The sequence below is a fragment of the Ochotona princeps genome, chromosome 18, assembly GCF_030435755.1.
Source record: "Ochotona princeps isolate mOchPri1 chromosome 18, mOchPri1.hap1, whole genome shotgun sequence".
Lineage (NCBI taxonomy): Eukaryota > Metazoa > Chordata > Mammalia > Lagomorpha > Ochotonidae > Ochotona > Ochotona princeps.
Genome location: NC_080849.1, coordinates 38,110,357 through 38,137,733, shown reverse-complemented (window position 1 = coordinate 38,137,733; position 27,377 = coordinate 38,110,357). Strand labels below are relative to the sequence as shown.

The 27,377-nt window shown below is 37.6% G+C and overlaps 1 protein-coding gene and 1 long non-coding RNA gene across 2 annotated transcripts in view; one reads left to right on the top strand and one right to left on the bottom strand.

The window, feature by feature from the left end:
- Window positions 1-27,377, top strand: part of LOC131482512 (uncharacterized) — a 47,509-nt gene that overhangs the window by 13,449 nt on the left and 6,683 nt on the right. Inside the window, exon 2 of the long non-coding RNA XR_009247062.1 lies at window positions 514-577. This is a non-coding gene — a long non-coding RNA (uncharacterized LOC131482512). The remainder of the gene's footprint in view (window positions 1-513; window positions 578-27,377) is intronic.
- Window positions 141-27,377, bottom strand: DSG3 (desmoglein 3). Its single transcript, XM_058676907.1, has 17 exons — window positions 27,330-27,377; window positions 19,617-19,652; window positions 18,483-18,611; window positions 16,978-17,133; window positions 16,417-16,561; window positions 15,328-15,494; window positions 14,391-14,519; window positions 13,618-13,803; window positions 11,746-12,017; window positions 10,880-11,019; window positions 9,689-9,919; window positions 7,397-7,648; window positions 3,712-3,851; window positions 3,341-3,404; window positions 2,061-2,302; window positions 790-1,084; window positions 141-708 (listed from the first exon to the last, which is right to left on the bottom strand). The coding sequence occupies exons 1-17, from the start codon at window positions 27,375-27,377 to the stop codon at window positions 383-385; spliced, it is 2,958 nt and encodes a 985-aa protein (XP_058532890.1). The 3' UTR covers window positions 141-382.

The following is a 27,377-nucleotide window of genomic DNA, read 5'->3' as shown; positions in this document are numbered from 1 at the left end:
CACACTGCATTTTAGGGTGATAGACACCTTTTGGTTCTGCAAAGAAAGCAATTTTAAAAATATAGGGAGTTTTTCTGCCCAAAGCCTCAAGAGGTTTTTTTTTTTTTTTTTTTTTTTTTTTTTTTTTTTTTTTTTTGGCGGGGGCGCGGGAAAGTTAGGGGCAAGGTTTACTTCAGCTTAAGCAGTATTCGAGAAGGGGGAAGGATGACCTATCTTGTTTTGGGATATGTGTCAGTAATTTAAATTACACTCACAATTAGTTTGTGAGAGTAGCTGGTGAGTGGTGCCATATTAGCTCAATATAATGAGCTGGGCTGTGTTAATTTCTGGAATTTGGATCAATTATCTAGATTCAGCTAGTGAGCTATTCCAGTTATTCTGGTCATATCAGGCGGGAGCAAGGGTCTTCTGTGCAGGGCCCACTGCAGGTGCCTCGGAGCTCTGTCGGGATGAGTAGGTTGCCGGCAGTGCTGGCCATGGGACTGATAATCCTTTCCGTTACTATCACATTAGGTGTGAGAAGAGGATCAAAGACAGCAGAAGAAGGCTGCATGAGGGTACTGGACGCCGAAGCTGAGTAAGTTTCCCTTACCAGATAGTTAGCCTGTTGCAGAGGGTCAGGGATGGGAATGGCTGGTTGGAAAGACCCTGAAGCAGACAAAACCAAGCCCCCTGCACCACCAGACAAAACCTGGGCTTCCGTACCGCCTGACAAAGTCTGGCCTCCCGTACCACCCGACAAAGTCCAACCCCCTGGACCACCTGACAAAGTCTGGCCCCCCGTTGTGCCTGATGACTGTATATTTTGGGCTGGCCCCCAGGATCCAATACCAGCACTGCTGTCAGTGGAGGGCCACTGAGCTTGTTGGACTTCCTCATCCATGCCGAGGCTTATCTCTGCGAGTTTTTTAAATTTGGGGCCCAGCGAGTCCAAGAAGCTGTCATCCAGGTCATCAACAATGAAGCTGCAACAGCCCAGGGAGCCCACGGGAGAACTGGGGACATCCATGGCCTCGTTATCATAGATCAACAAACAGTCCTTCCCTTCCTGGATGCCTTCTTCCTCTGCACAGGCAAACGCTTTCTAAAGATGAAGGAAAAAGGGGGAGAGGGGAGGAATTTTAAGAAAGAGTCAATTGTTGGATTAATTAACTGTTCATATAAATCCCCAAGTTTGGTTCTCCCTGGAAATACAGGGATACTCTTCACATGAACAATCTTGTTCTAAATAGGAACCAGTGTTTGAGTGGTAGTAATATGGTTGACAGTCTATCCAAAATTTGAGTCTAGGCTGGCGTTTCAGTTCTTGATTTTAAGACACTTATTTGGATTGAGGTCAACATAGCAAATGGGTGTGGTGCCTAGAGGTTTTCCACTGGCCAGTGTGTGGTAATGTTTGTGTTAGTGCACGTTAATGCTCGTCTTTGTGTCTCAGATGGCAGGGAAAATATCTCTATGCATTGTGTGAGACAGTTCTCAACCCTGGGTGGGGTCATGTGTGGACTCTACAATCTTGTGGGAGCCTGACCTGTAAAAACTAAGGCCTACAGCTTGCCACAAAATATTCCGAGACTTCATCCCAAATACATCCCTGTTGCCATTCTGTAGTCCAACACAATGTCAACCTTCAATCCTTCTCACCCTTTGATTTTGGTGTCAATTATTTTGGGGTTTGCTTCAGCGTTTCTTGACATGGAGTCCTTTGAAAAATATATGGCATGTATTCTGACCTCATTTATGATGTGGAGAATACAAAAAAAAACCAAACAAATCCCCAAAACCTGCTTCATGTTCTTGAAGGGATGCTGTTCATCCTCAAATACAGATGATTTTTCTTAGTTGCTTTCACAGTGAGAGTTGGGGTTGGGGCGGGGCGTGGTGTGTCTGTGTTTTATACTCTCCCTTTGTGGCTACATGTCGTTTTTGGCCAGTGACCTGATTGTGACAGTTAGTTTACGAAATATTTTCATACATTTGGAGAAGCTATCACAGTGTGAACTGCAAAACTGAAGTACATAATGTAAAATATGATATGATAGGAAAACCACAGCACAAATTACCTGAGAAAAGTAGGAATCTAGAAAATTCATGCTGATTGTCCCATCAGCATAGTCCCTACTGGTTCCTCCAGTGGAATGTCTTGTTCTCATGGTTCCAGACTGCCCTGTAGACCCAAGTCCCCCAGCAGCTCCAAATCCTGCAGCAGCCCCAGATGTGGCAGCTGTTCCAAACTTGGTGGCCAGTTCCATTCCTGAGGCTCCTTCCACCACCGTCCCTCCAGCATATGTATTTGTACAGACTTCTAAAAACAGGAGAGGAAATTCTGTCACGTGTTGTGATGTAATTTATTATTGTTAGTGTTGTTGTTTTTCTTACTGGACTAGCACTTGTGCTGTTGCCGTGCAACACAAGTTAAGTGGAAGAAAATGCAACTGGGTGACAAGAATACGCATGCAAAGAAATTTGATTTTCTGTGACAGCAACAGAAATACGAAGGAAAACAGAATATTCTTACACAGCTATGGAAGGATTCTAATGCAATGCTTGCTTGCTTTCAGGAATGAAAGAAATTGCAATGAAACATTCATAGTGGCTCAGTATGAAACCCAGTCAGGGACATACAAAATGTAATCATGTGAATTAGCAGGTGCTCATTTGATATCTTGGAACATAAGGAAAGTGTGAAGGATTTTTTGCCTATTCTCCCTGGGAACTTTATCTTATGTTCTCTAGAAAGTTACCTGTCCTGGAGGTTTCTGACTTTAGTGTTTGCTATGTATATGAATAATCTTTTAGTAAAATGAAAAAATTTCCTGTAAATGATAGCATAAGCGATCATGATCCATTATGATTGGGTGCAAGAATTAGTAATTGGTCATTGGGGAGGAAAGAACGAGCAGGACTGAAGATATGCATAGGTGACGCTTTAACCTCAAATGGGCTCACGGAGAAGGACAAACCTGGACTACAGAGCTACAGGGGTGGTTTGTGTTCCTTCATGTGTGTAGTTTCCTCCGTGTGAGACCTTTCCTAATTAAAGATGAATAACTAATTTCCTGAGAGTTACACCACACTTTGTTAAAATTTAGAGAAAGTTCAAATCTTCAGATATTAAAAATGGTGTTCATTTACTTATTGTAAATGAACTTATTTAGTAATAAATATAGTAAATAACTTATTACTAAATAAGTAATTTGGTAAATTTACTAAATATAGTTACTTATATTATAACTTATAAAAGTTGCTTATTACTTGTAACTTATGCAAAATAATAATTTTGAACTTGTTTAATTTAATCCACTATTGCTTTTTAAGAAACCAAAAGTTTCTATTTACTTACCAGAACTTTCCATGAATTCTGCTCCATTGGCTGTTATAGGTGGCACACAAATATTTGTGATTTCCTAGAAACCAAATTTAAAAATATGTGCATTTTAAAGTGAATCAGATTTAAGAGCAATATGGGTGAACTGTGACCCTTCACAAGTGTTATTATAAGCATCCCAGATTATTTCAGGAGTAATCACATTTATATTTTGATATCTGAGGAACTAACAGCCTAAAAGGCTCTACCCATCTTAGTACTCACCGACTGTCAGACTGAGGGCTAAGAGTTCTGTTTGTGTGCCTCTGTCCCGTTTTCCTATCTCACTGCAAATCAAAGATTTTCTCTACATGAGTGGGTAAGCTTTTCCTAAGACAGATCCTCACCTTGTCTTCAGGATGGGCTCCTTCAATCCCCCACTGATGAATGGTTCCTTCTGAACCATCAGGGACTGGAATGAAGCCTCCTGTCCCTCCCCCGAGTGCACTGGTCCCACAGTCACAGGTCAGCAGCAGAAGTGGGGCCACTAGTGGAAACCGAAACAGAGAATCAGAACATTTGAATTGCTAGGAAACTATTTGACTCGACAATGATCAGAAATGTTACAAACAAAATACAATACCAGGGCTATCATTGTGGTGCAGTGGGTTAAGCTGCTGCCTGTAGCATCAGCATCCTATATGGGAGCATCAGTTCTAATCCTAATTGCTCTGCTTTCATTCTAACTTCCTGCTAATGAGCCTGGGAAGACAGCAGAAGATGGCCCAAATACTTGGGTTCCTGCTACTCATAGCTTCTGGCTTTGGCCTGGTTTGACACTATCCACCGTGGCCTTTTTTGGAGTGACCCAAAAAAGGAGTGGATAGAAGATGACTCTCCCTTGAACTGTCACTGTGCCGTGCAATTAAGTAAGATACATCTTTCAAAAAGGAAAATCCAGTACTGTAAATATGAAAAATTCCTAATGAAAATCAAAATTAGTTTCTAGAAAATAAAATTTAGTAATTTAAGCACACTAAAATTTCATGTGACTATGAAAGAGATCAGATATTTTGTATGCATATTATTATCTTATAATAACATTGTTTGATCAATGCTAAAGGTGACTTGTTTCTTAATCCTTTTCCTCAATTCAGTTTTATAATTACAGCCTTTATCTGTGCCTGTGAGGCTATAGCTATTGTGTCAGATGACTATGCAGATGCTGTCGGAGGGGACCTCAAAAAGCTTGTGGGGAAAAAAAAAATGGATGTTTATTTTGGCACAAAATTTTGAAATCCAAACACAAATTTTCATAATGTGCATTTTCTTAGAGCTTTTTGGAAAATCCTTTGTATACATGGGCCTCAGAAATATCTGTAATTATTTGTTATTTGGGAAGCATATATAGACTGTGTAGAAAGCAGTCAGACATAGAGAACTCTTAGCCGCTTATCGCTCATCAAAGGCGAATTGGTCCTGCATGGGTCAGTCTGAAATAGGGAGTTGAAAACTCAGTCCAGATCTCCCACACTGATGGCAGGAACCCAAACACTAGATCCATCACCTGCTACATCCCAGTGTTCCCATTAGCAGAAAGGTTAACATTGGGAATGTAGCCAGAACTAGGTCTCAGGTGTTCTGATAAGGGAAGCTACCCCCTCACAACCAGTGTCTGAATCCCCAAACCAAATGTTAGCCCAGATTTCAAAAATTTGGCATGCCCAAATAAATTTATGTTTTCACTCTATTTCAGTGAAGTTTTTGAAGTACCCTAATACAACTTTATGGTCAAGATTTTAGACAGGTGTGGTAATGTTTTAGATAAATGGTGTTAATAATTTGTTAGTAAACAATAATTAACCAGAAACTCCTGTAGTAGTTAGAGAGGTGCGCTAAGCTGGCTGTTGATACACCCTTAGTTGTGATTTAAGAACTATTTAATTGTGACTTGAGTTCTCAGATGACTTCCTGTCAATGTATATACATATTTCTGCATATGGTTGGTTATAAAGGTTAATGTCATTCTCGTGGAAATAAGGACAATGCTTCTTCAGGTAAGGGGGAGCTTCCCACACTCAGCTGTCAATGACCCCAACTCTGATGTCTGAACTCTGCATAGACAGCTTGGGAAGGTTAAGAGCACAGACTTCGAAGGTTTGAACTTTGACTGTACTATTCAACAGCTATGTCACATTGGGCTTATACAATCTTTGTTTAGTGAGCTCATGCATTAAAGAAGGTATGTAAATATGATCTACATCATAGGCTGTGAAAACTAATCAGTTAACATAGTTAACAGTCTTGGGGCAGGTGTTGCGGTGTTCAGGTAACATAGTTAACAGTCTTGGGGCAGGTGTTGCGGTGTTAATTTAGTTAAAGGCTGTGTTCCACTGCTTCTCCTCCTATTCGTATCTTGATGTTATGGCTGGCTCTGAATCGGGCCTTCCTCATCTTTATACAGCATCACAAACCTCCAAATTCTTCTTTTCTTTCTCATTTAGAGGAACCAGGCAGGACTGCCAGAGTTATCTTTTTAAAATACTGATTTGATCATGGCAGTGTATTATTCAAAGGCACTGTGGTGACTCTGTCCCTAGCTTACAGTGCAAACGGTGCAGCAAGTGCACTTGGCCCTTTCAAATTTGTCCCAAGGCACTTCCTAGTGTCTCTTCCACTCTTGCCAGTACTTCCTGGTTTTGACTCATGCTGATATCCCTTGTAAACACTTTTCCTTTGTTTTGCAATTATTTACAGCTTATTCATGTTTTAAGGCTTAATTAGATGATTTCTCCATCCCATGAAACTTCTGCAACACACATTTGTAGGGAATTCTAGGATGATTTTTTAACCTTAGCAGTTTCTTCCCATGCACTTAGACATGTGTGAGTCAGCATGCTGCACAAAATTAAGGGAAGTCCCTTTGTTATTTAGAAGCAGGCATAGTGACTCACATGAGGTCCTTGAAGGAACTTTGTTATTGAACCTGACTTATACGATAGTAACAGTTGAAACTCTGCATGTGAATTGCTGCTATTAAGCTAAATGATGCATCATAATTTCAGAATTGTAAAAGCTTTTGGAGACAAAGGAGGGAAAGAAATGGGTATGTGAAGGGCACAAACCAAACTGATAGAAATTTATTTTTCTTGAAAAAGATCCTAGTGAATATGAAAGATGTTCGTATGCAGTAAGTCTGAGTGATAGCTATATACTATTCTGTATTATTTTGTGGTTTAAAAATATTTCATACATTAAAAGAAATTTAAGTGAAGTAGAAGTAGAATATATTCACATGAACATCCATTTTAATGCTAAAGGCTATAATTCTATAATAAATTGGGCAAGTAATTTTGTTTACTGTAGGTTTTATTGTTTATGTAAAAATTTAACATAATGTTCTCTAAAATGTTAGCTTTTTACATTTAAATACTATTTGAGTTATGGGATTTTTTAAAAGTTCAAATGCTACTAAAATGTTTTTAATTGACAATACAAAATTTCATTGACAAAAACAAATTTTACTTTTACTGAAAAATAATATATATGCATGATTTCCCTACATGTGTTCAGTGAATGATAATAAGTGGTGAGTTATTTTGAAGAAATGCTGGGTTAAACAAAAGCTTTTCTGAACCCTTGCCATATTCTTTGGATGGCCTGTGATGATGGAAGTACGACCATGTGAGTGCACTAAATAGCACTGAACCAAACACTTAAAATGTTTAGAATGGGAAAACGTATTTATGTTTTTAATGTATTTTACTAGGATTAGTGCATTAATGAAGAAAAAAAGAAAATAAAAAAGAGAAAATGTCAAATTCACAGATAAAGCCATTATTTTGACTACAGCCATAACTAGAAGTATTTAGATAGTCCTCATGATTTATTTTTGCCCCCTTTACTCTTGTATATGACTTGCTTTGCTGTATTATGAATACAGATTGCTAACAGAAAACAAATATTTAAAAATCTTCCAGAAAATACCACTTCCCTGGATTTGCCTGTGGACTATTGTGTAGTGAACGCAGGCAGCAAGCAGTCCTTTGCACATAATGATGTCCAACACAGAACAAAGCTTGGCATACTCACACAGCAAGAGCAGCAGGCCCAGGAGGAGCAGGCCGATTGCAGCAGGCCCCAGGCTCCAAGAGGGCTGCCTGCGGGTGGGTTCTCTGATTGGGCCAGTTTTCCCACAGAAGCCCCTGTCATCACACTGACACACTTCTAGAGTCAGGCTCTCTGGCATCTCGCATTGCCTGCCCTCGCGGTCAGTAAGCACAAGAGGGACCCTGTACTCTCCAGGAGTCACTGGCTGTCGGGCTCTGAGCTGTGCTGAAGTAGCTGTGGAGAAACAAGCATATCATCAACAGCAGAATGAGGTGTCTCTTGCTCTTAAAATGACTTCCTTCTGCCATTGGAGCTTGTGTGGCCATAGAGAGGCCTGCTGTGTGGAATGGGGATGCTGTGTTTATTAGCAGTGATGAGCTGAGTAAATCTGTCTACACCTGCTTTCTTGTCCTTTGGAATCCAATGGGCACATGAAGTCCTCAATGAACTCAGTCCTACTGTACTTTTTCTACTAAAGAGGGTGGGAGGTGGGCATCTTTCAAGGATCAGGGTTCCCACTCCTGCAGCTTACCTGGTTTCCTCTGTGTCCATACCAATCCTCTGACTCATACTCCCCTCTGAGGGTTTGCAGTGCCCCACTCCCCTGTCCCTGTGTCTAACTTATCAAGATTGGCTTTCCACTTTCATTGGTGCTCTCTCCACTGCTTCTCTCTGTTCTTATCCCATTAACTTCAGGCTTGAACACTAGCAGCCATGTGTGGTTTGAATCATTCTGTTTTTTAGAGACATTGTTATTATTGTTGTTGTTATTACTTGAAACAGTAACAGAGAGAGAGAGAGCTTCCATCTGCTAGTTCACTTCCCCAATGGCCACAACAGACTGAACTTGGCTCCAGGAGCTTCTTACGGGTCTTCCATGTGGGTGCACAGACCCAAGGTCTTGGGCCATCTTATGGTGCTTTCCCAGGCCATAAACAGGGAGTCAGATCAGAAGTGGAGGAGCCAGGACTCAAACTGGCACCCAAAGTGAATGCTGGCATTGCAGGCAGAGAAATAGCTCACAAGCCATTGTGCTGGCCCCTTGTGAATCATTCTTGATTGTGCTGTGCCTTTGACATTATCCCTTGTCTACCCAGTCCAGCCTCTGTTGCATTTCCTAGCCTTGTCTGAGCAGGTGAGCCTAGTACCACATCCTTACTCTCTCTGATCTATCCTTAGCAGCCTCTTCAGTGGCCACACATCAACTCCTTTAAAGCATACGCTATGTGTAGAATTTGGAGCTGATTCCTTACATAGGACCAGAAAGGCCCTACAGCTGGATGCCAAGGAGAAAGAGATCCTTTCAGTGACTCTGGCAATGGTTGGTACTTGTGACTCGAGGGCACATTCAAAAAAGAAACAAGATTGTTTTTGAAAAGAGCTTGAGAAAGTGAGGGAGTTGCTAAGGATTTAACTGGCTGGATGGTCATTACAAAATTCAGAAAGGTGGATTTTTATGAAGTCCAATGTTTTTATGAGACTTCTGGACAACCCAGAATGTGTAGGATGAGCAGGAAAAGTGTCAGGAGGAATGGGGATAGATAATTCTTCTCTATAGGGAAGCAGAGCTGTGAGTTCCAGCTCACTGTGTTTTCAGGGTTACTAGGCAACCGCTTCCAACAAGCAGAGGGCTGACCTAGTGCTCCACTGCTCCATGTCTGCTTCCAGACTGCCCCATGTAGGGGAAAGTTTACTTAGATAGCTGGAGAGTTCTTGTGACAAAACAGATGCCTGACTTGAATGTCAGTTTTTTGAGGGATGCACAGGGGAAGCAGAAATAAACATATTAAAAAGATTTTAAAAATGGTGTGGAAAACAGTAAACATATTACATCTTATTTCTTTCCTCTTCTGAAGAGAGAAGGAATTCACAAGGCTAAGATCCTATCTCCTGTGCAAAGAATGTTTTCAATGATTCTTGGGTCTTGCTATCAAATGACTTCTTTTCATAAAAATTACTGTGTTTGAAACATGGAGAGTGAGAGTGTGAGAGAGTGCTCTGATGCTGCCCATCTGCTGGTGTGCTCTCCATTAGCAACAGCTGAGACTGGCATTCCATCCAGGTCTCTCTTACGGATGTGAGGAATCCAAGTACTGGAACCTTTTTCTGTTGCCTCCCAGGGCATACATCAATCGGAAACTGGAATCAGGAATAGAGGCAGGACTTAAACCCAGGCACTTCTGCATGGAATGCAGGCATACTATGCCAAATGCCCAGTCCTGGGAAAATAAGGGGACAGCAAGTTTGAAGACAGCAATTGTGCTAATCACTCACCGTTGAGTGTTGTGATGCTCCACGTGCCAGGTGGTAGCTTGAGAGAGTGGTCTTCTAGTGAGAACCTGTAAGGGCCAGCATATTTATCCCTTTCCAGGGTTCTGGCTGAGACCACCACGACAGGGGAAGAACTACAAATTGTTGTGTTTTCCAGGACAATTGTTGGACAATTCTCGTTAAAACTCGGGACTTCAACAAATACGGTGCCTGTACAAGTTCTACCTGTGTTTTCTGTAAGAGTAACATTTTAGGGTTAAAGAAATTTGTGGAACAAAGTTCAACAAAAAAACAGAACCTTTCACATGGCTTTGTTAAGCCACCAAGTCAGTGTATGTTCTCATGAGAGATTACACTGGTTGCTCTCAGAAGGTATAAGGCTTCATCCTGTTGCTACATATTGCAAAAGGAAAATTTCTTATCAAATGGCCTAGTAATTCTAGTATCCTGGCTATTATTTCATAAATTCACTATTTGCAAATAAATCAACACATTTACAAATGCTATTATTTTACATTTAGATTGACTTGTAATCAATGAATGAGTAATTTTTGCTTCTAAAGTTCAGGTAAATCTATTCAGAATTAGTAAGTACTTAAAGATAAAAAGTTTTTTTGGAGAAAAAAATTTAAAAATCCTGACAGTCAAAAATATGAAAATTAAAAAAAAGCCTGTGTAAAGTTGAATTATTTCAGAATTTTTTGGTGTTTTCCCAAATTGTAATATTTTGATATTAATTGTATTAGTTTGGGTATTTGTTTATTTTGAGCATAAATTAATTTTGTACCTGAGGATATATACCCAATTAATATTATTCTAAGACATGCTGGATGTGGAGAATGTTTGTTTAATGATAGAATGAAATGATATCTATAGGTCTTCCCAAGTTCACCTGACATTGGAATTGAACTTCCCTCAAATGCTTCCTCTATCAGTCTATAGCTACCTCTTAAAGCCATGAATTCTTGTGAGCCAAAAAAGTTCCTACCTCAATGAAAACAAAATCCTAGGGAAGGCACTGCTCTTGTAGACCCCTCTGCAAACCTGGAATTCTCAGGCTTTGTTTCTGAATTCATCTGCCTTTCACTTGAGACCCAAAGTCTCAAAGATGATTATATTCATCTTATGATAAAGGTAATGTATTAAACAATTATAATTATCTATTCAGAATGAATACTGGAATATTTTTCTTACCATCAATGGCCAGAACCTCAGCTGTGATTGTCTTATTAACTATGAAAGTTGAATCTCGATTGATGTTTTTGACAAATTTGATTTGAGCAGTTTTTAAATCAATAGCCAGCAAGCCACCATCATTACGACCCATGATATATCTGTCGTAGAAAAGAAAAAAAAATACTCTTCAAATATAGAATCTTACTGATTGAAAATTACTTATTTTATATTCTATGCTTTTATACCTAATATGAAACCTACAAATATGGATTGATAAAAAGTAACTGAAAATTAACATAATACAGGTGAGTAGAATTTCATAGTGCTTAAGTGTATACTAACTTGACTATTGAATCCTCTTCTCTGTGCAATAAAGTACCTGTGTCCTTTCTTTTCAATCACTTTGCACGGTGCTATTGTGCTTTGGGCTTATTTGTGTACATGGTGTTTTGTCTGATCAAAAAACTCGGTCTTCCGGTGAACTTCCCTTGTGTTGTTAGACTCAGCTGGAAGTGTCCATGGATGTTTTTCCTGATCTCCTTTGCAGGGGTGGGGAATATTCAAAAGCCCTGCAACATCGTTTGGTCGGACTCTGGCCAAGGCAAACACAAGTGGGGCTTGAAATTCAATGAACCTATATGGGGCTAACTGTTGAAAATTTTGTATGGCCTGCAAATGATGTTGTAAATTCTTGAATGGTCCTTGGCAGAAGAAATTTCTCAGTCCCATGTAGTTAAGGTAAAAATTTGTCTCGTGTAGCTACCTGGGCTCTTTTTTGGGTCATCCTTGTATTTCTCTTTTTGCCACATGGCTGTGCATCATTTTATAATCGTTTGAAGATTAACACTACATCAACAAATAAGATGTTATCAGAAGAGTCTTACCTGACAGATGAGGCAGCTTTGCCAGTGTCTTCATCAATGGCTTCGTACCTTCCCAGGACATAATTAATCAATTTTGTACTACTGATGCTTTTTTGTACAGTAAATGTCTTGGAAGCAGGACGAAATGCAATGCCTTCTTTGACATCTATTATACGAATTGTGACTGGGATTGGCTGAACTCGATATTGAGAGATTACTGATTGATGGAATTCAGCTTTGTTTCTGACACCGATACTAAATTGCATGTTTTGCATTTGTTCATAATCTAGAGCCTAGAGTTAAAAATAAAATTAAAAACTTAGAAATCTCTCAAAAAGATGGTCTGGAAAATCCAGTAGTGGAGGAGAGAATTATAAACCAAGTACTATGAGTGGATTCTTTGATTTTTTTTTCATAGAAAAATAGTTTCAGAAATCAATGAGATAGAGAAAACTTTAAGATTTGGGGAGGAAGGATTTCTAATTAATATAAAGAGAACAGATTTTATGCATTCCATAGCAAAAGTTCCAAGACTGCAACCCATTTCATATTTAGGATTCTTAACTTGTAATCACCTTAGTCATAGTTAAGGGATGAGTAAGAGAGCAAAGTGTGAGGGTTCCAAATGATTTTTAAAGACAAATGTGGTGGTGGACAGGTGGAACTGAGAACAAAGTTGAGTAAGGACAAGAGCTAGACATCTATTAGCAGACATTGTAATCATCCAGGAGAGAAGAGACAAGTCTGGGCTGGAGAACAGGTGCCAACAAAGCAGAGGAGAGTGAGACTCTAATGGTACTCTCTAGGGTAAACTTGGTGGCTGTCTATTCACTGAGTAGAGATGCTGCAATTCAAGGATAAAGCCTGGGTTTCTAGTTTAGATGGCTAAATGACATCAAGACAAAAGAGGGGGGAATATTTCATACCCAGGCATTAGTGGGAGTTTAAAACAAAACTCTGTATGTAGGGGTGCTGTTGTAAGTATTCTCTTGAGAAGCAGAATAAAATGGAATGTTTTTCACAGCTTCTAGCAGTTCCCTTGTTAAAGGAATAATATGAATCTATCTTGACACCAGAATGAAGGAATTAAAGAATGCACCCCCCTAATAATGTTAAGTGCCATATCAAGGAATGTTCCAGATAATGGTTGCTCCTCGTCCATGCCGTAACCAATCAGAGATATCCTTACATAGTTCCAGGTGGAAGAGTGTCTTATCAAAGCATGTTAAATAGAAGAATACTCCATTACTTATTATCTCTTAGGTTTTGTATATTCCCTTTTCTAGGAAAAATTGCCTCTTTTTTTTGCTGATGATTACAGCTAATGCATTGAAAATAAAATAAATTCACAAGCTGTAGTTCCATCTAGTTTCATCTATTTCTGATTTCAATGTAGTGGTAGACAGTGATTTAGGTTAAGGCAAGAAAGGTCTTATTTTTTCTTGTACTTAAATCTCGTACATCCATAGACACACATATAAATGCCATTGTGTTTTGAGTAAATTTGATAGCTTAGGAGGGGATAAGAGGTAACTTCATGGAAAGTAAACTTCATGAAAAAAAAGTGTGTAGATTTCAAAAATTTTTTGAACCAAATGAATTTTTTTCTAATTGCACTTATCTATGAACTTTGGAATATCCTCAAAAGACAATATATATATATATATATATATGTATATATATATACACACATACATATATATATGAGGTTGTGAGGTATATATTAGTAATATATGTGGTTATATGATGATTAAAATTGCATCTGTTTTTATGTTTTTAAATTGTTAAATTATTATTAAATGAATCAAATCAAGTGTAGAATCAAATTAAGTGATAGTTTTACCAATATAGTATATAGTATATTTTGGCCAATAAAGGGAAATAACTTTTTACCTTAACCACCTTCAGGATGCCTTCATTAGTTCTGGGATCAGTTTCTATTTCAAACCAATTCCCTTCATTTCCAGAGGTAAAAAAATACACTGCTAGCCAGTTATCTGTGAACTTTTCATCCAAATCTGTGACTTCAAATCGAAGTAACTCAGAGCTTAAAGTATTTTCCTTAATACTTGCTGAGTACTGAAAAGGAGAGAAACATAATTTAAAACTCATTTTCGGGTTACTTAGAGAGATTATCAATGGTATTGATCACTACTTTCTAGATCATCTATTACCTTCTTGCTATTCACTGAATTGCTATGTTTTATATTTTAAAACTATTTTCATTTTATTTAAAGGGGGGGGTGCGGAAATAGAAATCTTCCATCTTGCAACATCTAGGGCTGGAGCAGGCTGGACCTGGAGTCAGGAACTCATTGGGCGTAGCTCATGTGGGTGGCAGAAACCCAAGTACTTGAGCCATTATCTGTTGCCTCCCAGAGTATACATTAGCAGGAAAGCTGATAGAAAATAGAGGAACTGGGACTCGAACCAAGCATCCTGACAAAAGATATGAGCACTCTGATATGGGATGTGGATGTCCCATGTGATACCTTTAGCTACTACATTAAATTCCCAGCCCAGAATTCTTACTTTTTATACAAGGTTATTTGAAAAAAGAAAAAAAGGTGCAGAACATTTTAATAGGAACAAGCTGACAAATATTGTATAGGGATGGCAAAGCATTCAAACGTTTTAAATGATTCTTTAAGGAAAAATGGGTGCACCTGAGAGGCTCTAAGTGTTGGGAAGTTATCGTTGACATCCTTTACTTTAATACTGCATTCACATTCAGTAGACAGTCCATCTCCATCTTTGTCTGCACCACTCACAACAAGACGATAGCTGGAAACTTGCTAAGTTTGGAAGGAAAGAAAGAATTAATTAACTTCCAAGAAAACAAGTGATGATGATTTACTTCCTGTGAATAAGAAGATGAGAACATTCAAGGTCATTGGTGGGACAGATCCCATGCATTGTTGGCTGTCCATGATAGTGGAATTTTGTGGGATCTGAATGATTAGATGGATGGAAGCCCTGAAAGGACTGGATTTTTCTCTTTGGTGAGCTTCTTGTGGCAAGACAGGACATTTAGAGCCAAAAGAACAATAAATATGGTGAGACAGTTATCTCGTGAGAGTTCACTGATGGGCTTCCTTCTTTCTCTATTTGGGAAATAATTTCTGCGAAAACCATATGGAGTTGGACAAGGTAGCTTCTGGTGGTGGAGATGGATGATAGCATTGAAAGATGATGGGGGAAAAGAGGAAGGAGTTTCTTTAGTATTCAGAAGCAGGGATAAAATTTAAAAGTATACAATTTAAAGGCTTTGTTCAGAGAGAAATGTTTTTCTCCTAAGAAGTTTAGATGTCATCTATTATATGATAAAAAGTCACAGTTTTATATTGGTCCACACAAGCCAATGCCTTAAAAAAAACTCTCTCAACTGTGAATAAAGGCTTTGAATATAACAGATTGCATAGGACTCAGGTACATGTTCCATCTGCCCTGAATCACATTGCAGAATTCAAAGAATTTACTTAAATTGGTGCAAATATGGACAGCCTCTTTTCCTCACTCCGTTGAATCTTAGATCAAATGAAGTTACCTTTCTTGGATTTGTTTCTGTCAAACCATTTGATGATGCCATGCCCTGTGCTTTACCTCTCGATCAAGAGAATTGGTCAAAGTTCGGACTTCTCCAGTATTTCTGCTTATGAGAAACATGGGTATGCCTGCAGGTTCCTGAGAGACAATCTTGTAGGCAATTTTAGAATTCAAGTGACCTGGCTCGTCTGCATCTGTGGCATTGAGTTTCATCACCAGTGAGTCTAGGAACACAGGAGAATGTTCATTAAAGACTATGTAAAAATTCCCTTATATGCACATGAAATATTCAACACCATTCCACATTAGTCTTTGATTTTAAAAAACATCTTAGAAGTATATATATGCTCACAACAAATCATTTGACATTTAAGTTATGTATCTCTCAACGAGGTAGTGCCTTGATGTTTTCCACAACAGGCAATTAGCCTAGTGGTTTATATCCACATGATCCACATCAGAATAGCCGAGTTTGACTCTTAACTCTGGCTCTTGACTCAATTTTTTTTTTTTTTTTTTTTACTATAATGTCGACCCTGGAAGGGCCCCCATGTAGGAGGTCCAGAGTGAATTTCTGACTCTCAGGTTTGGCCTTGACATTGGGAGCATTTGGAGTGTGAAGCAGGGGAGGGTAGCTGTATCTTTCTGTCTCTCAACAAATAAAAATATATTTTTAAAAAGATCGTTAGTTCTTCCTAAGCCTTGGCTTTTTTGAAGGTAAGACTATTTTGTGTCTTTATCTCTTCGCTTAACAGATGGTCTTCTAATTCTCCCCCTTTCCCAATTAACCAGTAAGAACGTGCTCCTGTCCTTATAATGTAAAAAAGCCCAGCTCAGGCATCTGGGCTACCAGGGGCTGTCTCTTGTAGCCTTGTGACTGCCTGAGGCTTGTATAACTAGTTTATACAGTGAACTACTGTTGATCAGGTAAGAGGGCTATCATGTAGAAATATAGTTCTAGTGGTTCTTTAGCTTAACTGACATTTTTAGATAAGTAGAACAAGGTTATATTTTATAGTTTCTCTTCCAAAACTATTGAAGAAACTCTAAGATAATGAATTAGCTTTATAAAAATGATGTATTAACAGTGATATTCACATTTGAAAAACAGATACATTAGAAGGGATGGATGTGGCAGACACTTACTTGAGGCACTGTTTTCTTCAATTTCACCCGTGAATATGTTTTGTGAAAATACTGGGTAATTATCATTAACATCTAAAATTTTGACTGTTAATATAAGTGGTTTCTCTACATCTTGTCCTAGGGCATTTAGAGCACGACACATGATCTAGGAATAAAGCGAAAGTATCGATTATTACTGTCGGTTTAGTTTGCGTATCATTAGCATGATGTTAACTAGAATGATGTGATGTGGGCATGTATAGAAGTTTGAGGCACAGAAGAAAAACGTCTTTACATGGTAGGCAAAGTTGAAACAGGTGCCCATTATGAGCAGATCTATCTAATAGGTGTTGTGGCAGGCAAAGCTCTGAGCAGGTTGGGTGCTTGTATTCAGTCTTCATTCTTGCTTCATTCCTGCAGGGGTAATAATCATACTGGGTAGGTTCTTTGTGGTGTGACTGATACTAGTTTTTGGTGGATTGATACAGGCTCTGATCTCTCTTCTAAATTACCAATAGAAAAATATTACCATTTAAAGATGTGTGTAAAAAGATTAGGCAGACTTAGAAGACACAAACTTACCAGGAAGCTTGGGGTTTCTTCTCTGTCTACTATGGCTGTTATGTTAATATCACCAGTGTTCGGATCAACAGCAAAGATCCCAAAAGGAGGCTGATCAATTCCTACCCCAGAGATTCGGTAGGTAATTTTCTGAGTTGCTTGAAAATCCGAAGTAATCTGTGGCCCAAAATGCCCAAAATGTTAAGGTGATCCCACTCATGTTTTTTCTTTCTGCCCTGCCTTTTTCTACTGTCAAAATCTAAACTCATCTGTACATTTGTCCCTTCATACCATTTACTTTTGGCCTTGAGAGACACAAAGAATATGAAATTGATCCAAATTGTGGCTTTTGTTGACTCACATAGCTGATTGACACATTAACCATTTTGGCTTTAGCATATTTGCTCGGAATGGGGCTACTGTGGTTAAGATGTGAAGAAGTCAAAAGGCATTTAGTATTGAAAACATTACTTCTGAGTGCTTCTTCTTTACCTGATAATATAAAGGGGGAAAAAGGTGTGTGGTGGACGAGCTTTTAGCCTAGCAGCTCAGAAGCTGCTTAAGATGCTCTCATCCCACATTAGAGTGCCTGGGCTTGAGTCCTAACTCTACTTCCTATCCCACCTCCATATTAAGGCACGACCTGGGAGGCAGGAGGGGATGGCTCAAAGAGTTTGGTTCTTGCCAGGGGAAGGGAGACCTACATGGAGTTCCTAGCTCCTGGCTTTGGCCTCACCTGTCTTAGCCATTGTCGACATTTGCGGTGTAAGCTACTGGACAAGTGTGCATTCCCCATCTCTCTTTCTCTAGATCTCAAATAAATGAAGAACTACTAGCTGACTAACTAAATAGCTATTCTTGGTCTTTTTTTTTTTTTTAATGTCAAGTTCATAGAGTTTTCTACCACAATCAAATGAAGGTCCAGCTCTATGAAAATAATTCAAAAAGTTCATGGAAAATGTAACTAAAAGTTAAATTTATTTTATAAAAACATGTTCATTTTACCTTAGAGAGAAACGAAGAGCAACATAGAAAGGGCATGCACAGTAGCTGTCAAAGCGAATTGCTTTTCACTGTAATTTTATGCTTTCTAATTGAGAAATTTTCCAGTATGTACAAAGTTAGAATAATTTAATAAACATAGATCTCATTACTGTATTTTTAAGATCAGTACTTTGGCTAGTTCAATACTTACTTTCACTATTTTTCTAGTTGTCTTATCCATAGACAAAATTTTAATTTGTATTTTATAGCTTGGCTCCAAATAAGGCTATGCAATTAAGTTAAAAAAAAACTAAATAAATAATGTTGGTCAGGATGTCACTCAAATGTTCTTATCTCCTATTTGCCATCATTATTTTATCCCTATTTGCCAATATTTTTTCTATCATAGTTTTTTTGAACATATCAGTTCATTTGCTGTGTACTCCTCAGTTTGTGTTTTTCTGTTTGGAAATTCCCATGTTGTTCTATTTTTTATCTTGTACATTTATTGTAACTACGTTGATTCTGACCATACACCTTACCTTGGCAATGGGATTTCTTTTTGAGTTGTCTTCTCTTTCTCTGCAGGGTTTGGCAAATTTCACCCATTCACGTTTGTATCTTCTTCTGGCTGGCTGCAATGCTGTTCCATTTTCCTCATGTCCTTTTGTCTTATGTCAAAAGATACAGCATGTGCACATTGTTGGTCATTTTTGACTATGATTATGGACAGCTAGGTTAAGAATCCCCTTACATCTCAAGTTCTATAATACTGTTAGATACCTAATGTGCTCTAACTTTGCCAGAAAAAAAAGAAATGTACACATATGATTTTTAAGATTGACATTTAATCATATTTTTGCTTGCTTCATGGACTTCACACTATCTAACTGTTTTCACTATCTAACTGCATAGAATTTTACCTGTTGATTTACTTAGTAAGAAACAATGCATGACATAAGTTACATTTTACAGGTGACTACTTTTTTTTTTGCCTTAAAATACAGATTTTATTGCACAAGATTTCCTATATACCCAGATTCCTCTAAAAATGTAGGTCTGTTGATTAAAGTATCCTGACACAAAAATGGGAAAAGTTACTGGAAAATAATTTTTCCAAAACAGAGTCATTGTTTATAGATTTGGTTACCCAGTTATCACTTCTGAATGGCCAATACCATAATGGAAGGCAATTGGGATTATTACTCATGTAACGCACCTAAATTCAACTCCTCATGTCTCATACAGGACAACTACCAGTTTGAACCTTGAACTGTACTTGAAGATGTGTAGATATCTGCCTCTGTGTGTATACATATGTCTATATACAAAGTTATAAGAATATTACGGACTCCTATGCAGCCAGTCATCCACAATTAATAATCCTCATCTCATGACAATTCTTACGTTATATTCTCCTTACTTCACTTACTTCACTTCAAGAATTTATCCCATAGTGGACATGAAATATTTTGCATGTTCAAGGTGGTGATCCAGTAGATTTAATACTGCAGGTGACTACTTTTGAATCTTGCTGGGTTAACTGTTAAAATCTTAATCCTGGATATTTTCACAATTATATTATCAAGTAACTTTAAACAACAGTTATTTATTTCTTCTAAACATGATTTTAAGCTAAATGATTATTTTAATTGCAAAAGTTTTTCATACTTTACCTCTAGTCGTAGTTCTCCATGAACCAATACAAATGCCTGTAGACATTTAAATGAAGTCAAATTAATGTCAATTCTTTAAATAATTAATGACCTAAAGCTAATGATTCTGATGATTACATATGCTATTCATATTACAGTTTGCTTCTATTTTAAAACAAGTGTATTTGGAGAAGCAACCTTTTGAATGCTTAATTCCCACCAGGAAATAAACTCTCTCAGGTAGTTTATATAAAGTCTTCCAGATCTTGAATCTGTCTATAGAATTTTATTGATACAAAGAAGGATCTTTGGACTGTGTAAGGCTGTGCTTGATAGCTGGCTGAAGCAACCAAAAGTTTCTTCCCTGGCTGCCCCCAAGCAGTTGCTAGAAGCTATGGAAGCTGTTGTCTGGGGAAACAATAGTGTGGGGCAAGGTGACACGCTCCAGAAAGTGGCTGTCACCAACCTCAGCTGACTGAACAAGGACATTCATGTGTCAGATGCAGTAACAGGGCATTGTCTTTCCTTCATGAGAGGAGGAAGAATGCAAAGGAACTAGTCTGGTTTAGGAGATGGAGCATAAACGATGAAGAAACGCTATTGGAATCATCAACATTTGACCATGGGACATGGATCTCTCTTCTTTATTACTTCAATTTACATTTGGACTTGATTTTTGTACTAAATGCAAAGTTAAAGTCAACTGAATTCAGAGAGGGGAGGGTCTTCAATTACTCAAGTGTATGTGAGACCTTCATTTGTACCATTTTCTCTAATTTTCTGCCTGCAATGCATTCTTCTTCCCCTGCCACCCACTGAAATATCATTTTGCATTCACATTCCATTGAGCTCCATGAAACTGCCTTTACTGATGTCTCCTTTCCTGAGTTTGTGCAATACACATTCTACACCATGAAATGTGATTTATTATAACATAGGTTCACTAAACATTTTATATGGTAAATCAAGAGAATTTGAAACTTTTCAAATCAGTGCTTTTATGTTACTTTTTTAATAACCCTCTCAATACCTCCCCAGCAATTGTTTAATTACCATTTGCTGATCTGCCAATTATTAGATCTGAAAATAATCTTGTTATAAATTGATTTGAAGAAGAATTCAGAAGAACAAAATCAAGAGAAGAGTAAGAATAATAGCTAATGTTTGTGATGTGGCATCTGTGTCAGTTGTTATAGGGACTTATACTTAATAAACTAATACAGTTTATACAATATTTATACAATAGCCATCTGAAGAAAATTCCATTTCAATTTCTTTTTTTTTAAGGTTTATTTATTTTTATTGGAAAGGCAGATAGAACTTATGGAGAGAATGAGAGACAGGGACAAAGATGTCTCATTCATGGTTCACTCCCCAAATGGCTGCAACGGCTGGAGCAGAGCTGACCCAAAGCCAGGAACCAGGAACTTCTTCCAGGTCTCCCACACGGGTGCAGGGTTCTAAGGCTTTTGGCCGTCCTCTACTGCTTTCCAGGCCACAAGCAGCAAGTTGGACAGAAAGTGGAACAGCTGGGAGATGAACCAGCACCCATATTGAATCTTGCTGCTTGCAAGATGAGGATTTAGCCATTGAGCCATCGTGTGGGGCCTTATAATTTCTATATATGGATGAAAAACTGCTGACATAAGAGAGTGAAGACTTGGCTAAATTGAGCAGCTCACGTAGAGTCAGAATTTGAGTCTCAGGAGCCAACTAGCGAGAACGTGCATTACTGTCACACTAGATTGTTACCAAAGTAGCATAAATACATAGAAAAAAATAACAAAAGGAGGCCGAACTAGGAAATCAACTTAGATTCCAGACGGGACAAAGAACATGGTTGCTCCTGAAATGATGATTTGTTTGTAATTTTCAGAGGTTACAATGAATATTTCAGTCCAGTTCCAAGCAATGGGGTAACCACATCAGACTCAGCATACAAGACCCCTATGGGTTCCAGACATTTAAGCTGAATTCCTGATTTCAAAGTGTGCATTAGAATAGCGATGCAGAATTAAGTGTGTTGCTACGTGTTTTAAAGTGAATTTTACAGAATTACCCGTCTTTGCTAAAGAGTGACGTGAATTACTCAGGAGAAAAGACTAGAACAATGCAATAATCGGACAACTCCTTTCTCAGTTCAAAAGAATGAGTCAGTCACACATGACAGGAGGGGTGGATCAGGTTGATCCCCTTTACCGGAAAACTGGAAAGAATCAGCCCCAAATATGAGTCATGTTTGTACTAGTCCCACAGAAGATGAGTCTTCGAATAGACAGTTAAAACATGCCTTTTCTCTTCCCAGGAAGCAAAAGACAGACCCACCTCAAAGTAGACAATTAGCATTGTAGACTTTTGTTTCTCAGCTGTCCAATCTTTTCATAGAATCAGCATTCTTTGAGAAATTACTCAATCTTAGTCTTTGTTTTTTCATACCTTTTCTTTTAATGTCAGACCACCAAGACTGTGAGTTTTGGAGACATTGTGTAAACACGTGTATATATTTTTTGCTTCTGAGAATATGGAGTTGTTGAGAAGAAACATTTCTGAGTAACATAATACTCATAGATTTTTAAAACTGTAATCACTGCCTTAGGTTACTTAAAAAACAACTAATTTTTGTACAGTGACTAGTTGTTTTAAATAACTGATAATCATTTTAAAGCTATTTATATTTTATTTAAATTGACAAATATGATATGTTTATCATGCATAATGTGTTGTTCTGAAATATGCACACATTGTGGAGTCATTCATTTGAATTGATAAATATTCAAACTGCGATCTGACAATTTAAATCAACTTAATTTAAATGGATTAAATTGTCTCTTATGGTGACCTGAATTGAAATACAGAAAAAATATTTTATATCTTGAAGATTTTTTCTTTCCTTATTAGCCTGTGAATTTTCAAGATATGGTTTTTCAAGTATGTATTCTAAGAAATTTGTCATAAATAGAAATTATAAGCATTTTCATAGAAGAAAATCTGGTTATTAAATTGAAGCAATAGAATATAAAATAATTTGGTATTCATGTGTCTTATTTCCTAATAAAGTTGGGTATAATTATACAATTATAATTATAATTACGTTTGAATATGTCTAATATGTAACAAATAGAATTTGAGGTTTTGGGTGGCTAGATTTTTAAAAAGCATTTATAGTAACACTTGCTGTGTAAACAAGTTTGGCCAGCATTTTGTTCAGAGTTATTTCAAAGTTTAGTGTGGGCAAAACAGACCGTTAGAATGCAGGGAGCCAGCCCTTGTGCATGGTTACTCTTTCAATCTTCAGAGTGGATAGATAGTGGGTCATAGTCACTCTGCTCTGAGAAATCTGTAGAATAAGTTAGGTGATTTCAAGAAGTCACTGCACGTTTTACACAGTAGTTTGCATTCATCAATATTTTTGGGAAAATATCATGAAATACATAGAAGGTGGTGATATTATTCCTCTAATTGCTAAGACACAGTGATTGTGAATGTGTCATGTCCTACAGATTACCGAAAACATGTTTAGTGAATGATTATATAGTTACAATTTAGAAGCAAGATTTGTTTCCTGATATGTTATAGCTTCTCTACATACAGATTCTCCTTGACTGTGATCATAAATAAAACCTTCATAAATTAAAAACATCACATCCCAAATGCATTTAACACGTATAATTTACTGACCACTCTAGCTTAGCCTAGGCGAACTTCATGTGCTCAGAACACTTCCATTAGCCTATGGCTGGAAAGATCATTTGAAAAAAAAAAGTCCATTTTATAATGAAGTGTCAAATGTCTCATGTATCTTATTGAACAGTGTTCTGGAAATGAAAAACAGAATGACTATATTGCACCAGTATAAGAGCAAAAAAAATAGAAAAGCATAACTCGACTGATATGAACTAACTTCTTATTTGCTTCAAAGTATCTAAGAAGTCTCTTTTTCTTGAGCATCAGAAATAAATTGCTTTTATTGGTTTTTGTTTGCACAACTGTAGGGGGCAGTGTTCACAGGATCATTTATAGGACTACACCTCTTAGAGTTATGTAGTACATAGACTGGCCAGGTACATGGTGGCTCCATAGGAAAAATGTGTGTATTAGATTCAGATTTTCCTCATGTAATTATAGATGATAACCACTTATCTATATAATTTTCTTGTGAACAGCTTCCCAAAGCAAGCTATCAGACTGAGCCTGCTGGAAGGAAAGCGCCAGGGTAAGAGGTTTATAAGAATCCTCACTACCATGCAGTGTTCTGGAACCAGGTGAAAACTGTGTTCATGGATTAAGCAACTAGGTGTGCTAATTGGTAGAGGTAATTACGTCTTTCCTGATTTATACCCAAGTCAGGCAGGACTGGGCAGGATCACTTGGCAAGGTTATTCTCATATTTGAATCTTAATTTCTGGAGAGATTCAATTGGAAATTTGTCTTCGTGTATTCATTTACACTGGAAATTGGATTCTTTCATGGTTGAGAAGCGATATCTCAAAGATGTTACCTTTAATTAAACATCCAGGCCATTTAGGCAAAAATTCTTTTGTAAACATCCACTTTTTGGATGTCCTGGAGATTTGAAAATAGTTTTTCTATATCTGGACCATGTTCTAAATCAGAAATTAACAGGGAAATTACCCTCTTTCTCTTATTATCATCAACTTTTTTAATGAATAAATTTTTGCATAATACATGAACCTGAACTTAAATAGCTCATTGTTTGAATGCTTACAATAGTGTTCTATGACAGCCAGGGTTTTGTAATTTGTGGACTGTAAGACACTAGACAGTGACTTCAAAGGAAAAACTTTTTCATAAAGATTAAATTACGAAGGCAAACGTTTTCATCGGCAACGCTTTTCTCCACATTCCTGCTTATATTGTGTGAAATGGATCAAACAAGTACAATAAACTGATAATTACTGCCCTTTTCTTCAAGAGTGGACAGTATTCCCCATGCCTCTTCCTCCTACCTGAATAGCCTAAGAGATTAGGACAGCTGTAAACTTAAAAGGAATTTCCAAGTTGGAAAACATATTATTTCTTCATACCCATATTAATTTATGGTACAGCTTTTCTTTTTTGTTACTAATTTAAAAAGCCAACTTTTTAAAATATCCTCCAGCTCATGAAAAAACATTATCTTTCTTTAACTTATTGAAACTTGTGTTGATGATTATTTAAAATAATGACACATCAGAAAGTTATCAAGATTCATGACTATTACTACATTTTGAAATTGATACTAGTTAGAATGCTAGATGACACTCTGTTTCTCCAGCCTTTTTGTACACAATGGTGCTGTCTTCACACAGTGACATTTTCGCTGGAAGCTGTGTGGGAAATGATTGCTCTTACTTGACAGGGTCTGGGGTGAGTCAACAGTATAGCCACAGACCCAAGTCTATAACCTTGCCTGGCAACATTTGCATGGTCACTGGATAGTGGAATGCTTTCAAAACCTCCAAACGTGTCTTACAAGTTTCGGGCTTCACCTCTCAACAACAAAAGATGTATGTTCCTGTCTGACAGTGCTTTTTAAAGCCATCGCGTTTTCCTGCATAACCACAGTTTCAAAATTCTGGGTGGCTCCTCCTTTCTAAAAGGATGCTATGTGCTTTTCAGTCTCACCCTTGTCTGCCTTTCCAACTCACCTCTGGATTGTCCAATGCAAACTTTCATTCTAGTCAAACCGGTGTGTCCATTGCCGCTAGGCAAATGCCCTGATTGCACAGGCTTTTTTGTAATACCGGAAATAGCTGTCTTTGGCCTCTCTGTCCTTAATGAATCTCAAATCTCACTGAATCCATGATCTGCCAACCTCATTCCTGACTCCCACTACCTTCTACTAACATCATAAATAGCAGACTAGCACTGTCTAATATAAATAAAACTGCCTAATATAAATAGAATCCCAAAGGTGAGCCAGATATATAACCTAAAATTTTTTCAGTTACATTAAATATTATAGAAAGGTAAAAATAGCTTTAAAATATCCAAATACTCTCATTTCATTTCAGTATGCAATCAACATAAATATCGTTTGTAATTTATTTTACACTGTTTTGCTTGTATTAAGTTTTCCAAATGTGATGTATCTATTATACTTAACTACTCATCTTAGCACAAACCAACCACATTCCAAGTGATGAACACATGCCCAGTGGCTACCATATTAGGTAGATAAGTTCCAAGTAGTAATTACATATAAAGCAAATGTCTAAGTGGCTTGTAACTGTGTAATTTTCCTAAGGAAATGCCTTTCCTTTCACAATTTCTCCTGATCAGTAGAACTATAAGGTCCCTGTGAGGAGTTTTATAGTCTAAACAGGTTCATTCAATCCTTCATTTATTCATTCTTCAGATAATTTTGCATCAACTGTACGACGGATATGATGGTAGGTTCTGGGGTTGCAAAGATGAAAACACAGGCTTATTGTAAGAGGTTCATGGTTACTCTGCAGTCATAGCTTAGTTAAGAGCGATTAGTCAATCAAAGGAGGGGAGTTTGATTGTGTTGTACTGAATCTGTTTCTTGTGGCACTGCTCTTCTGACACCTCCAGCTATCCCTTAGCTTCCCAAGGTTGGTTATTGTCTTGCACACGTGCGTTATCAGGCTCTTGCTGTTTAATCCAGACAAGCCCCACTGGAAGTGTGCAGCAGTCACTCACCTTTCCTATTTCTCCTCACAACATTCTTGGGCCATGTAACCAAAGCAGAGTATCATAGTTGAACAGCGTCTTAGGAAGAAATGACGCTCATTTTCTGAATGACCATTGTGTTGTGAGGGAAGGCTGGGAAATTGTAGATTATGAAGTCCCCTTATCCTATCATCAGGTCACTCTAAGTTTTATTAAAGATATTTCCTGAGCTCCACCTCTGTAATTTCTTGATGTTCATTTATTTCAACATTTTTTATATGAGGAACTGAGACCTAGGACAACCAAGCTGATCACTGACATCTAAATATTAGCATTTTGATGTTTACTTAGAGCATACAGCTAATCTGATACCATGACATAGCTGATAACATTGTACTTTTTCTTTACCACAACAGCACAGTTAAGAATAATCTTGGCTCTCAGCTTTGACTTCTGTTTCAGTTAACACAATATACAATTTTCCACCAACAGAAGCATTACTCCCTGTAAAAGTGGCTCACACAATGCTTTATGTCTTTTTTATTGCCTAAGATAGGATGTGTTTCACACACAAAAAACTAAACATTTACACTGTTTACTTAATATTTCTTCCAATTCCAATAGAGTCAAATGCTACTTTGATTTTAATTCAATGATCTTTGACCAGTTTCAAAACATGTCAGGTGTCAAGACCAGACTTGCGGAGTTCTTAGACATAAGCTTAAGAAACATGTAATCCTAAAAACCAGAAGTGACTTTCTCTGGGGTGTTTTTGTCTGTATGATAGAAAATGCATAAGAGCAATACTTTGAAGGAAAAACAGGTGCTGTGGAAAGTACCTGAGATTAGGATGACTAAATTTGTGAGCTGAAGAAATACTTAATGGTTTTTTTTGAAAACTGATTGCTTAGTAATTTATCTTTCTGTGTAAAATACATTAAAAGAATCCAGAAGCAGGAAACTGACGTTAAGTCTTATAAAGCTTATTTCTATTTTATACTCTTTAGAATTTACAGAAGGGATCAAACAGTCAATATAACATCCTTTCAGAAGGAAGGACACAGAGAAAGTTTCCTCTTAGGAAAATTTGGGACTTACCATTAAAATGGCCAGAGCTCCTGTGTTTCTGGGTAATAGCCAAGCCAT

What these genes read in the sequence shown, in the direction of transcription:
- DSG3 (XM_058676907.1), bottom strand. Translation starts at nt 27,377, where the DNA reads ATGGCTTGGCTATTACCCAGAAACACAGGAGCTCTGGCCATTTTAATG. An exon ending in AAAGCTGCCTCATCTGTCAG is followed by an intron (nt 11,020 to 11,745) that starts GTAAGACTCTTC and finishes TTTCTACGACAG; the next exon opens with ATATATCATGGGTCGTAATG. An exon ending in AGAATTCATGGAAAGTTCTG is followed by an intron (nt 2,303 to 3,340) that starts GTAAGTAAATAG and finishes TCCTGTTTTTAG; the next exon opens with AAGTCTGTACAAATACATAT.